Source organism: Plutella xylostella, chromosome 25, assembly GCF_932276165.1.
Source record: "Plutella xylostella chromosome 25, ilPluXylo3.1, whole genome shotgun sequence".
Classification (NCBI taxonomy): Eukaryota; Metazoa; Arthropoda; class Insecta; order Lepidoptera; family Plutellidae; genus Plutella; species Plutella xylostella.
This window is the reverse complement of record NC_064005.1, coordinates 4095507-4110126: the sequence shown is the minus strand read 5'-3', so window position 1 is coordinate 4110126 and position 14620 is coordinate 4095507. Positions and strand designations below refer to the sequence as shown.

At 38.6% G+C, this 14620-nt stretch overlaps 1 protein-coding gene across 1 annotated transcript; it reads left to right on the top strand.

The window, feature by feature from the left end:
* The first annotated feature begins 167 nt into the window (after positions 1-167).
* Positions 168-14586, top strand: LOC105382355 (serine/threonine-protein phosphatase 2A 56 kDa regulatory subunit epsilon isoform). Its single transcript, XM_048630298.1, has 9 exons — positions 168-1085; positions 2522-2718; positions 4082-4276; positions 7331-7521; positions 7994-8072; positions 8457-8591; positions 11160-11279; positions 11683-11912; positions 13309-14586. The coding sequence occupies exons 1-9, from the start codon at positions 947-949 to the stop codon at positions 13391-13393; spliced, it is 1371 nt and encodes a 456-aa protein (XP_048486255.1). The 5' UTR covers positions 168-946; the 3' UTR covers positions 13394-14586.
* Positions 14587-14620: the final 34 nt, after the last annotated feature.

Here is a 14620-nt window from a genome sequence, read left to right as displayed (position 1 = left end):
TTAAACCGCTAACATCATATTTTAATCTTCTTTATTAAATTATAATTGAGTTATTAAATATTGATTTAGCCTATTAACGGCTTTACTGCAAAAATATAAATAAAAAGTAATTGCACGACTACTACGAAAGCTCCGATACATCTCCATCTATTTTCAGAAATAGGTACTTTTTCTATAAGTATAGCGTTTTCGCAGCTATAACCAGTGATGATAATCTTTTAGTTTTATTATCTTTTAAAAATTAATCGTTTTTCGCAGTGGAATAAGTCGCAGAAATATATAATAAACCCTGTGAAAGTGCAATATCTCGGAATAATCTCATGATTCGCGTTAAAATGCGTCCAGTTTTGCTCTTGAAACGGATGGTGAGCGATGGCGAGAATACGGTGATAGATTTTTGGTGTTAAATTTTGCTCCGTGTCATCACCCGTTTAGTATCTCATCGCGTCCAAATCGGATTATAACCAACTTGTTTTGCAGTTATAAGTGTTTCTAAAGTTAAATCAACCAATATTCCGGGACGATTAGTGCGGGGAAATATATTGTCATTGACTGACCGGCTGATATTACACGAGGCTTGTATGTATATGTGACTTCTGCCTTCTGCTATTCGCGACACGCCTCAGAAAATAAAGTTATCATTTGTGAATCGAATTGTTGGGTTTTGTTATTGTGTCATTTTGGTGTTATAGACGTTATAAACTTACGTAACTGTTGTGGAATCTTGAAGTGTGTAAAGAATGGCCTGAGTTTGATCTCTCCATTACCGTCATGAGTGACGAAGGAATGTTTGTTTAGGCTTGTAATATTGTGCTGCGACCTCACGGGAAGTGCGCGTTCGTCTCATAGAGCTGGCTGGATCATGACTCTGATTAGGGAATCAAAACAAGTATCACATTGATCGCGCTCGACGTTTTGTCATTTGGAACAATTTTATATCGCCAAGATGTCTTCGGGAACGTTTGTGGACAGGATTGATCCCTTCGCCAAGCGGTCTTTGAAGAAGAAGACCAAGAAATCCCAGGGATCGTCCAGATACCGCAATACGCAGGATGTGGAACTGCAGGCCTTGCCCCTGCTCAAAGGTGATGCCCCTTCCCTCCCGCAGCCTGCCCCGGCCCCCCCGGCCTGCCGCCAGCATTCTGCTGACTGCTCACACCACACACACTCACTCATTGATACCTTCAGTTTTACCTGACTCAACAACTTGTTGTAGTGACCCAGTGTATGTCATTGACATCAATAATTAGGTTATGTGATTTCTAGTATAATGTGGCTGCTTGGAATGCCTTAATTTCAATTTTACTGTTAGTGAAATACTTCAGTGGAGTAGGTGTGACATTTATTTACCTACATAAATCAGTTAAAGTGGACCAATTAAAATATGTGGCATTAGACATTGATCAATTAGTTGCTTATAATAGGCTGAAATTCTTCAGGAAACAGGCAACAAATTGTAGCATTATCATGAAATAGTTACATTAAATAACATTATAATATGTCTGCATATATATTATGTATTATGTTGTAGATCAGGAGCTATCTATGTTACTGTTGACCTCTAGTTTACCATTGCATTTTCTCCCTATTTTATTGATACAGCCTAGCATGCCATTCTGATCTGTCTTCTGTGCACCTTTGGGCAGATCTTGAACCCATTTAAACAGCCCCTGCTCTGCTCTGCTGCCAGTTGAATCTTTTAAAGTGTCAATTGCTTTCATTGTAATTTCTATTGATGTGAGTAGAAGTTTACTGTATATAACTATAGGCACAATACACAGTTATGAGTATAATATCCTGAGCTTTACCTCTGGCTGACTGTACTCATATCAAAAGATCTATCAACATTATCATTGGACAAGTAGCAAGACATTTATAGTAAAATCACATTTTTGTTCTATTGATAACATATTACTGTTATCATCTTTGCATATGTGACCACTATCTCTGTTTGATAGTGAGAAATTGATTTCAAACTGTTAACCATGCAGTCTGTAGAGTTATGTACCTACTGTTAACTTATTATTGAAATCATAATGATGTATGTTTACATTATACTAATATTATAAAGAGGAGAGATTTGTGTGTATGTATGTGTGTAATAAAATAAACTCATGGTACTGAATTGATCTCAAAAAATTCAGTATAATCATCATGATAATGCTACATTATTTATGGATGATAATGGCTACAAAAGATCCTGAAATACCTATAGGAACTTACATTAAATGAGATACAAAGCATTCGCGAAAATATATAATAATAAAACGAACAATATTTATTTTAGAATAAATTTATTATTAAAATCCTTTATTACATTCCATACATTTACATTTTACTCAGTTAATAGATAGGCAAGCTCTCTAACATTCAATATAAAAAAAAAACTGGTGCCCAGTTGGTATATCATCAACACATCCTTAGAAACTGATTATAGTATGTTTCCACACCACATAATTCATCATCATACATTTACTTATTCCAACTACATAGTGCTAAAGCACAATAATTCTGATTTCAGACGTGGCCAGTAGCGAACAGGAGGAGTTATTTATGCGCAAACTGCGGCAATGCTGTGTTGCGTTTGACTTCATGGACCCAGTGGCCGACCTCAAGGGCAAGGAGATCAAACGTGCCACCCTCAATGAACTAGTGGAGTACATCACCGGGGGCCGCGGGGTGCTCACCGAGCCAGTCTATCCAGAGATTATTAAAATGGTATGTTCACTGTGCTAAAATTGAACATGTTTAAAAACTAGCCGTTCTTAATGTCTCATTTAATCTGGCTTATTCACCTCAATTTAGAACAAATCGGTTCCCTAGCATTGCAATAATTCATAAGTTCTGAGACCCAAATGATCAGTTACAAAAAAATCCTTAAATTTTATGCTAGTCTTCAAAGGTCAACAAACCTTTGTAAATGAAACTATTTTTTATCTTATCACAGACATTTAGCAGTGGATATTATTGATCTCTTGACATTTTACAAAGCAGATCACTGATTTGGCACCTTTTCAGTTGTACTAGTTAGTTTGTTGTGAATAGTTTGAATGATCACCATTCTTTCATATTATTTATTGGACTGAGTTTGTGTCCTTATTAATTGTTTTTGCTATCGGAGACAGCTCTGCCTGGCTTCTCTGATGGTAAGAAATGAGGTTATTCATTAAAAATAGCAACAAAGCAATAATAGCTCTGTAAAACCGCAAACCATTTATTTAAGAAAATAACTATAATTATCTGCTTAGTATTTCAATTTTAAGTTAACGTAATGAAACTGAGGAGAGATCTGGTAATTACCATAAACTTAGATACACACGGCATACCAGCTGGAGCTGCATCATCCTAACCTGAGCAATGGGGACTGTAACAGAAGTCGTAACTGAAATCAGCTACTGCAGAAATGTCTACACATAACAACAGTCTATAGCTTACATACACAAATATAAACATATAGCCATCAAAAATCTTGCAACACGATCTCAAGGACTGGTAATACCTAATTTAGGAGAAATTTGATCTATCTGCAGTCTGCCTGTTGTTGATTCTTATACTACACCTCTGGAATACCTTAGGTAGATAAATAAATCACAGACAATACATAAAATGCTCTGTCTATACCTATTAGGTGTTAGGTGTTAGATAATATAAGTATTAGAAATAAATAAATTAGTGGTCTAGCATGCCTGCGGCAAAAAGTCTGGTTACACCTCTGAGATAAGGAACTCTCGACTTTGCCTATTTATCGGACGCATGCCAGCCTTGCTGTAGAGAAATAAATGCTGGCCAAACCGTCCATAAATAAACTTCATTTGGCGAAGCCTCTTCTCTAGGATGTAAGTAGGTACTTTAGGATGCCTGCACCGGTATGTCATTTCACACTTTGTGCTGAACCAGCGCCGATACCCGCTGAACACTAACTGTAACACCAGTCATGGTAGCCAGCTTCCCTAAAGCGCGTACACCAAACTGCGGCCCATAACACGCGCGACCTCTCGCTCTCTCCCATGAAACAACCGCGAGTGGGAAAGAGACATCCTACTTTTATCTTCAAGCTCTAAAGTCCTCATTACTGTCGCAGATTTCGGCCAATCTGTTCCGCACGCTGCCGCCGAGTGAAAACCCGGACTTCGACCCGGAGGAGGACGACCCCACGCTGGAGGCGTCCTGGCCGCACCTGCAGCTGGTGTACGAGTTCTTCCTGCGCTTCCTCGAGTCCACCGACTTCCAGCCCACCATCGGGAAGAAGGTCATCGACCAAAAGTTCGTCCTGCAGGTAATGTACAACTTTGTTTGGCAGTATTGTATTGGGTTTTACTGGTGAATGATGATACAAGCATCTACACATGAGCGTTTTATAGTTAAGGAGGTCACAGAATACCTATTTTAAACTGTCCAAATCTAAAATTATTTGGTGCCTAACCTATTTATGGAAAAAATGCTCTTATCATTTAAATTATGCTATGCCAATATTTTTTTGCGACAGTTTGTTGCATCAGCGTCACTGTAACACTGGATTAGCCTAAAAATAGATAGTTTTTGCCCCATGCCGAGTTTTCAGTCTAGAGATAACTATTTGCATCCGAGACTGAAAAATTGCATTTTTTAAAGTAAGAAGTTACTTACATAAAATGTATAAAATCTAAACGAATAAGATAATGAATCTATCCATAACACATAGTAAAACTGTCCAATCCTATCCTAACAATGTTTTGTTTACAAGTTGATAAAAATAAGTTGTGACTAAGCGACTAGCACTTGCATAGTAAATAAACCGCAGGAATGTATCGATATAACATTATTTCATAAGTTAAACCGAGAACGACAAATACTGAAATAAAAAATACTATATAAAAATGAATAAAACACGTGGATATCCGCGTCTCCACTCCGCACTGAGTAACAATAGAATGTAATTGGACTTATCAGAATAGACGATTATTTGAACCGTTCAGGAAAATACCGCAGATAAATAGTTTCTTCTAATACTACGATACTTGGAGCTAACCTATTGACTCTGCCCAGTACATAGTTATGACAATGTGTATAATCTAATAGTGTCGGTCGCTTTTACAAATCAATAATAAATCACTGTTGTGGTTATCAGATAACTTTAAAACTAATACTTAGATGTATTTGAAAGATAAACAAAATCTACGATTTAGTGCTACAACAAGGCGCAAATATACAACAATGTATATTGAGTTCTACGATTTTGAACGCGGGATTTACATGCATACCAGAACTGGATCCCTATTTCTCATCTGTTTGGCATATGATACTATAAGTACTTTTTTCTTTGCAAATGTATATTACTTTTTTTAATGAAACGTATTATTATTTGAAAATGCGGCTACTGTAGGTCCTATCTAGAGATATATTTGTATAGGTTTTTAAATGATTAGAGGAAGCCTATTTCTATTGATTGTTAGGAAATCTGTTATGGATAACTTCAATTACACAATTCACACAGATACAATTCCTAGCACAAAAACTACACTCATGTTAAACATAAGTTTAGTGCTAAATCTGTTGTGTGTGGCTTCAGTCAGATATGTTTTATTAACGAATTTTTGCTCTGACTCGTAGGACCGTAGAAACATTCGGAAGTAGCCCTTTGCGTTTTATAAATACCTTGAACGGAACTATCCTACAATACATAGACAATCCAGCAGGTTCATGGACATTACCTACCTGACAGCAAAATTTTAAGAATAAGAACCAGTTTCTGCCCCAGCAACAATTAGACCCACAATAATTAAATTTCGTCGATCTATTTCCAATTGCACGACCATATTTTGGGCTATAGGACGTCACGTGATCAAATAGCCATAGCGCAGTAGTTATCCGCAAGGTCATACGGCATAACCGCATAGGCACTTATAAGTAGGTCCCTGCCTCTCGGAACAATCAGATTACTTATTCTTTGTGTCGTCGGCTCATCAGTTCTGTGCCTCCTCTAGAGTGTTCAAAGGTATTGCGTTTATTAGTTCCGCATGGGCAACCACACGGTTTGATCTTTGAAACGGATAATGATTTAACACTGTCGCACATATACATATATTTGTATATATACCTATATTCTATACTCGTCTTCACCATTATATTAGATGGACTGAAGCCCTTACACGGCTGCCCCACTAAAGGTTCCTACACACGTATAACCAAGGTGTACTTATGTTGTATAGACGTGCAATTAAAACAGTTCTCGGGCGCTGGGAACTGTCCGGGTTTAATTGCAGATGTTGCTGTTTTCACTTCTTTCAAAGTTTCACGTAAACAAAAAAGTTTTCACGTGCCATTACACGTTCTGGCTAGGGTTGTAAAAGTAGTTAAGATTATAAGTTTCTATCGTAGATGGAGCTATGAAAATGTAATTACATCGTGATCTTACTCTTTAATTAACCAGACTACTTTCGGGACGAATACTCCCATAAACCGCTGGATATCGAAGTTACATCGACTTTGAAAAACAGACCGATTTAAAACTGGTACCTAAACATTACTTGTAAACTTGCTTAAAAGTTTAATTATGAATTGTTCGTTTATTTTCGTCCTACGAGATTGAAATAAGGAAATTAGATTTTATCAACTAATTTTAAGATCTATTTTGGTTGAGATGGCTGAACAAATGGCCGAACGGGGTAGTAGTTTGTACCGAATAATCTCAAAAACTTTACTGAACCGATATCAAAAATATTTTGTAAGAGATAAAATTGCATCTGCCTTTTCCGTCAGCTATATTTTTCCTCAAAATCTTTTAGCTCACATTGAAGAATAATTCAATAAAACGAATTCACCGCCAAAATCTTAATCAAACCACTTTTCCAATTGGTTTTCGTAATTTTTTATGTAACCGTACTCGTGGTCACCAAACAACAACAGCCTACATGAGGAAAGCCTAGGGTGTCAGCTATTAGTCCTTGTCGGCCGTGGTCTGTCGGCTGACATAGGATTTACTGACGGCGTGTTGGGTGACCAGAGGCTTCGGACGACAACACAATATCAGTCATTCACAGACGCTGTCGTCCTGTCGTGCTAAATTATGCCAGCGCCCTTGTAAACAGAATTTTGACGAAACTGGACACAGAAGTTTGTCGATTTTCATTCACTTGTGAACTGCTAAGACTGCTCGAATTCATATAATAATAATAAAGTATATCTATGTACAATTATTTTAAAGAGTCTACTGCTTAAGTTCCGCATCCAAATAGCTTCTAAAAAGCCGTTTTGTCGTGAAGACGTCACAAACATACAAACACTCACACTTACAATATTAGTACTTAATATTAGTGGAATTTTATCTCTAACCACCGACACACCCCCCCAGCTCCTGGACCTGTTCGACTCGGAGGACCCGCGCGAGCGCGACTTCCTCAAGACGGTGCTGCACCGCATCTACGGCAAGTTCCTCGGCCTGCGCGCCTTCATCCGGAAACAGATCAACAACATCTTCCTGCGGTTCGTGTACGAGACCGAGCACTTCAACGGCGTGGGCGAGCTGCTTGAGATACTTGGCAGGTGAGTGAAGAAGCCGTGAAAACATTTTTTTTTCAGCCACATAAATTACACTGGTGCAATAGTGACCAATATCTAAGAGTGCTTAGCATGAAGTTCATTGAATAAAAGCGACTATACCTACTAGGACTACTAGCTTGCGATCCCTAAATTAATTTAATAATAGCTAAGTACTATAATAGTTGAGATCCAGAAAGTTTAACAGCAGTTTTAACAACCTTTACCTTTATTATCAATCTTTTAACATTAAAGCGTAGGAAATGGGGGTGAAGTCTTATGAACATAAACATCGTCCATCAAACGACCAATACATTTACATTAGAATCCTCTCTCATCCGGCAAGCTATGATTAAATAGTTTATAGGCGAATTTTTTTTGATGTACAGTCTGTGTCAACGAAACCTGACCCCTCTCAGGTGGCATTCTCACATGGTTTCTATGGCATAGTCCGCTAACGTGGGGTTGTCTGTTTCAGTATAATAAACGGGTTCGCGCTGCCGTTGAAGAGCGAGCACAAGCAGTTCCTCGTCAAGGTGCTGCTGCCGCTGCATAAGGTAAAAAATACTTTGCTTTTACTTATAATTTTATTATGTATTTGATTTTAATGATAAATTGAAAACTTAATTATTACCGTTGTACACTGTATTGGTTTCATGTCGAAAATATGTTTATTTTGCTACAGCACACTTTAAATACCTACACCATTAACACCATGCAGTTGATTTTAAAATAATCTGCAAAATTATTTAGAACCTACTTTGATTTCACTTGCTTACGATGACAGAACTTGCTGGAGTATTCTGGAGAATTCTGGAGATTAATATCTGCTATTTTCACATTTTCTTAATATGATGTTATTCTACACACCTCTTCGAGCCGATCTGTCGGATCGGACCCTAAGTCCAATTTTCGTCTTCAACATTCCCATATCTCCGCAGGTGAAGTGCCTGTCGCTGTACCACGCGCAGCTGGCGTACTGCGTGGTGCAGTTCCTGGAGAAGGACGCCACGCTCACGGAGCCCGTCGTGCGCGGCCTGCTCAAGTTCTGGCCCAAGACCTGCTCGCAGAAGGAGGTAAATACAATATAATGTTTGTGAACAGCACATGATGAGTGAGTGCCATTTTGCAAAAAAAACTGCTGACGTCTCCCTCTCACTGAGAGCGTGATGACGCCGGTGTTTACGGCCTCTTACTTCTTCTGTCTACTTATAATACTCGTAGTTATCAGGTTGTTAAGGTATCTTGCAAGGAGTACCACTAGCTTCGCGTCCTAAATATGACTTAGGTTTACGTGACCATACTAAAATTAATCGAAATATTATAGAAGATAATACAAAAAATCTTTGTTGTTAAAAAAAATTATCAGCTGAAAGAAATCTACTCCCATTTTTATGTTTATTCATTTTTTTTATCATCTTGTCGACTTGTTTACGTTGGCTTCTTCAATGATCAGTATAATCAATCCGACAGCATTGTTGTGACACTTCCTTGTGTGTCGGAGCCACTCGCAGCCGGCCAATCACTGAACTGTGTGAAACTGTCCGAGTTATAAATAAAAATAGACCATTGTGTTTTTATGGATCTGCAAATTGCTTGGCAATTTGCTTAGCAGATAATAAATATTGAAGAAAGTGATGACACTTGCCTAGTTTGTAATATGTAAGTTGTTATGTTTATTCTGGTGTATAATTAATTTCAGTGATGTTTTAGACATTTCTAATTAGTAAATTAATACAACTACGGCAGCCGAAACCAGGCTCAGCTATAGGCTAGGCTATACGACCCTTTTAAAAGTTATCACCTATTACACTGTTTAATGGACAACATTTCAAAAAACTAAAGCTGCTATAAATCGAAAACCATTTCGAGATTTAGCTCTAAAGGCCACAAAAAAAATGATTTTGTATTTTTTGGATGTATCATTTTCGAGAAATTCATAAAATAGTAAAAAAGTGCTGATGACGTCATGCATCAGGTGCGATGCATTTTGATGATCAAAGCCTATAGATTTAAAAACAAAGTAACTGTCACTTTCATTTTTGATTGACTTTGACGTTTTATCGTGATGTTGTTGTTTATTTGGGTCATTTTCATAAATTCTGTTCTGACACTTTCTGACTATTTTTTTTAATTATCATATAAAAATGGTTAGTACGTATTAAGAGATGACCTCTATATAATATGTCCCAGAGAATGCCACCGCCTACACAGCTGAAAAAATGCTTCTGAAAAATGGTTCTGCTTATTTTTTTACATGATAAGTACTTTGTATCATCAGAAATTACAATGTCATTTGAAAATAACCCATTTGTTGGTTGGCATGTAAACAAAGTTTAAATGTCACTTGTCAGTGTAATTTATGTTTTTTTCGAGACTAAGGCAAAAGACAAAAATAAAATTTGAGCCTAATATGTGACTACACTTCCGGTTTTAAAATAATTAACTTTAAAGTTAAAAATAACATGCAAAAATTAATGTATATACAAAATAAAAAAATACGGGTCCTCTAATTTTTTATAAACTTTCCGAATAGCTAATAAAAATATAGGGTAAAGAAAATGAAATGTTGTCCATTACTGAGTACTGCCTAATTACATTTATTTACTTATGAGTATGATCGTAATAAACAGTACTTACATACCAGACAAGACACGTGAGCGGTGACGTCACGAATATTTCGGCTTACCCCGCGACACGGCCAACCACCGCCCACTAATAGCAACACCGTGACTCAGCTCGGGAGGCTTCTCCTTATACGCGTAAACACCCCGCCTACCAACAGACCGGCTATCTACATTGTCGCGTTTTATTATCTAAGGAAAACTGTCGTATATTTTATAGGTGTTGAAGAATCTACGATTTGTCCAGCTATAAATATGTGTACGGGTGGGCGTGGTCTGTATGAGCCGATTTTATGTTCTCAAATATGGGGAGCACATAAATATGATAACACCCGACGATTAAATCCTAATGAAACGGCGTGAAGTCGAATAGTCTGGTCTAGGAGACGTCAGATGTCTTCGCTATAAAACTTTCCAGTTTATTGGGTTTGTTGTCAGACGACCTACATAGTGTCCATCAATGAAGTGTTTCATTTTGTTAGCGTGATGTTTTATTTGATATGCCTATCGTTTAGTTGCCTATAAGCTAAAATTATAACACATTTAAAATACCGTTACTACTTTTCATACACCTACTAGAACTAACTCTGCTACCGTAGCACCATCGAACATTAACAATCGATAGTTCTTAATCCCTAACCTGTGCTGCAAACTGACAGTTGTATCTGACGGAATTTTGACATGCATTGGCAGCCAGCGCTGCTTAGTATTTTTGTTTCCTAATCGGTTCGGTGGGGGTACGGTAGCTGCGGCCGCTAAAGTTCATTATAGACGTCGATAAACACGTTTAATGCGCGATCCAACAATCACAGGGCCGTGATTGGTGTAGTGACATTTATCTATGTCGATAACAAACTCGTGTAGCGGCAGCTGCTATGCAATTTGACCAACAAAGTTATATAACATTCTGTAGGTACACGTAGGTTTCGGCTTACTATACCCTTTTTGCAACAACAACCTGTATATATGATTATAGCAATAAGGGTATAAGTAGTAACGAGGCATGGTCTCCGGTTGCAGGTGATGTTCCTGGGCGAGATCGAGGAGATCCTGGACGTGATCGAGCCGGCGCAGTTCGTCAAGATACAGGAGCCCCTCTTCAGACAAATCGCCAAATGCGTCTCCAGTCCACACTTTCAGGTATGATCCTTATCTACGACGTCCGCCTATAGTCTGTGCTAGGGCTTTGTGGCATCATTGGCTGCACGGTGACCTCATGCCTATATCGAAAGAATGCTGTTATGCCACCATGTCTTTAGCGATGCAGTTCCAATTTTTATGATATTCCAAGATACATTACTTGTAGTTTACACTTTTGCATCAGTACAAAATTAATCCATTAATATGCTGTATGCGGCCTGCTATTACTTTAGTGTATAGTGTTTCAAACTTTAAAAATATTCTTCCATATAATATTTCCCGGCTAAGTAAATAATGCTAAACAGTTTTTATGAAAATATTCTGCCCTGTTGTGGTGTTAGTAACACAAATAACATACATATTTACTATTTTTAGTATAAAATGTGATCTGTCACGTTTCCAGGTGGCGGAACGCGCACTGTACTTCTGGAACAACGAATACATAATGTCGCTGATGGAGGAGAACAACCACGTGATCATGCCGATCATGTTCCCGGCGCTGTACCGCATCAGCAAGGAGCACTGGAACCAGACCATCGTGGCGCTCGTGTACAACGTGCTCAAGACGTTCATGGAGATGAACTCGAAGCTGTTCGACGAGCTCACCGCCAGCTATAAGGCGGAGCGGCAGAAGTGAGTTGGCTTTTGTTTTTGAGTGAGGTTTGGCCGAGGGCAGCCGTGAGGTCCCGTTGGTGATGGGCGTCGCACTGCGTGGTTTTCAATATTTTGACAGACATGACACTGGAAAATATGTGGAAAACAACGCAGCGCGGCGAAGTACCACAGCAATTGGACCTCGACCTAATACTTAATATTAGTAGGACAACGTCACTTTCCAAGCAAGGTTAACTCTAGCATTACGCCCCAATTATACAAAAGCATAAACAACAACACCCTTTAGTACATAGAAAGTAGTTTAGGTAGATATTAAAGCCGTTTATGTTTACTGAAAGCTAGATTAACATTAAGAGAGTTAGTCCCGATGTTTATTCGCTTATTGTAGAATTTCGGTGCTTACCAACTAAGTTAACATCCCTTAAAATTTTATGAACAATCGATACTAACGTGAAATTATCACGAGTATTACGTCAATCAAGCTCTTCACTATCTTTATGAGCTATCTTTATATCCCATTGCGGATTACGGTACGATATAATTCGCGGAAACATTTAAATACACTTTGTAGTGACGCCAAATTGGTAGTTACTAGTAATGACGGAACGTTTGAACGACTTTGCCTCTCAGACGGGCGCATGTTTGGCGCACTTTAGCACCAATAACTCTCTTAGCACAATATTTCATACAAAATATGAACGGTATGACGTGTTGGCTCGCATATACATTCCTTAGATAGCTGCCCGACCGTCATTGGCGTTACCTGCTGTGTGAAATAGACGTCTGCTATATAATTAGCACGTTGATTGTTGACTAAAGTTGTCTGCACGTTTTCGAACTATAAATAAACAGGTAGTAAACAAAACTGATTAGCTGATTACTGACAAGTGATCGCTGAGTTTCAATATTAGAGCGCGCGTTCCCGCAATCTTATATACTGCGCTTTCTCGTTTACTGCACCACTCGGTTTTATAGACGGTTTTATTGGGATTCTCCCGAAGGATGCAGGCATTAGAACCGTATCTTAAAGAACTCTTAATCGTAATAAAAGAATGAAATGGCATATAAACGGTATTGCAATAGTAATATTTGTTTGGTTGTGCAGGAAGTTGGTTATATCGTTTTAGAAACCTTATCATAGAAACGGATCTCGTTGGATTATAAAGGCGAAACTTGTTTTTATTCTTTCACTTAAAAATTACTGAACAGCTTTTCACGAAATTTGCTGGAAGCTGATACCCTGGTTTATCAGGCGAAGCAAAGCTCGCGGTTTTTCAGTAAAAGTCTTTTTCACTGAACCTAAATACGAATTTAGGTTTTACACGATAAGGACCGCCTATAAATTTATTGAAACATTGACGGTTCGTCAGTGACCGTACACGATAGTAACTTGTCCTTCGTACGTTATTTCCAGAGAGAAGAAGCGCGAGAAGGAGCGCGACGAGCTGTGGAAGCGGCTGGGCGAGCTGGAGATCAGCAGCCGCGCGCCCGCCAAGTGATGCCGCGCGCCGCGCCACTAGACTAATGCGATCGATTTTATTTTCACTTATGTATTCATATTATCTATTCGATTACATTTTTGTTAATGACGTTATTAATTTTTTATACCTCTAACGGCAGTGTAGTGGAGCACGGCGACGCCGCCGCCCGCGCCGCCGCCGCCAGTCCGCGGGCCCCTAGTGCACTGTCCTTCTTGTACTTGTATTTTATAACAAACAAAAAAACATTTATATAGGTCACTAGTTTACTTTTAGGATTTTTTAATATTGTTAAATTGTTTAAATAAGTTAAAAGTTGTATTGTATCGTTGATGCATGGTCGATTGTATCGCATTTCGAAGCACCGAGAATTATATTAATCGGGCACACAGCTTTCGGCTGATTACAATTGTACAAAAATGATAGGAAAATTTGAGAGATAATAATTTGTTTAGATTGTGCCTCCCGGGCGGCGCTGCCCCCGGGCTCCCCGTAGGTTGTTGTATGAAATTTTCATTTCACTTAGATGCTCGATAAAAAAATGTAATTTCGTCGTACTATCATTTTGTATAGTTACATAGTGTAAATAGGCATTTATTTATTATAAAATTATAGCAGTGTGATTTTTATACATAGCTGCGGGTGTGGGACAGGTCCGTGCGGCGGCGGCGGCCCGGCCCGGGCCCGGCCACGGACCACCTCGGTCCACGGACCAGCGTGGACCAGCGCGGGCACGGACCGCGCGGGCCGCGGGCACGGCCGCGGTGGCGCGCCAACACCGAGGTCAACTACTATGTTAATTCGATCATATTTGAGTAGAACAATGCTAAAGTAGTAGATATGATAATTTGTAAGGGAATAGTCATTAATTTGTATGATATTACTGTAGCCTTAATATTTTTTTCTATCTTGAGTGGTAGCGGCGGCGGAGCCCTGCGCGAGCCACCGGGTGCGCATGTATGTATGTACACTATGGAGATGTTTGTTATGTAAAATGCATTAACATTGCATAAATTATATATGATACTTATATATAAATTACTATTATAGAACACAGTATGGAAATAAAAAAATTGACTCACACTGTACATTATATCATTGAATTCTTGAGTGATGTGTATCAGCGGGCCACGCTGGCGACCCCTCTCTGAGTTGCGATCATACAAACTAGCTAACTACGCCATTCGAGAAATACACTACAAATTTTCACATTACCCAGTTTTTCATTTCATATTTTTTAAATGTTAA

Coding starts and splice junctions, on each gene's coding strand:
- LOC105382355 (XM_048630298.1), top strand. CDS start 947: ATGTCTTCGGGAACGTTTGTGGACAGGATTGATCCCTTCGCCAAGCGG. Junction 2,719..4,081: donor ATCCAGAGATTATTAAAATG/GTATGTTCACTG, acceptor TTACTGTCGCAG/ATTTCGGCCAATCTGTTCCG. Junction 11,913..13,308: donor TATAAGGCGGAGCGGCAGAA/GTGAGTTGGCTT, acceptor CGTTATTTCCAG/AGAGAAGAAGCGCGAGAAGG.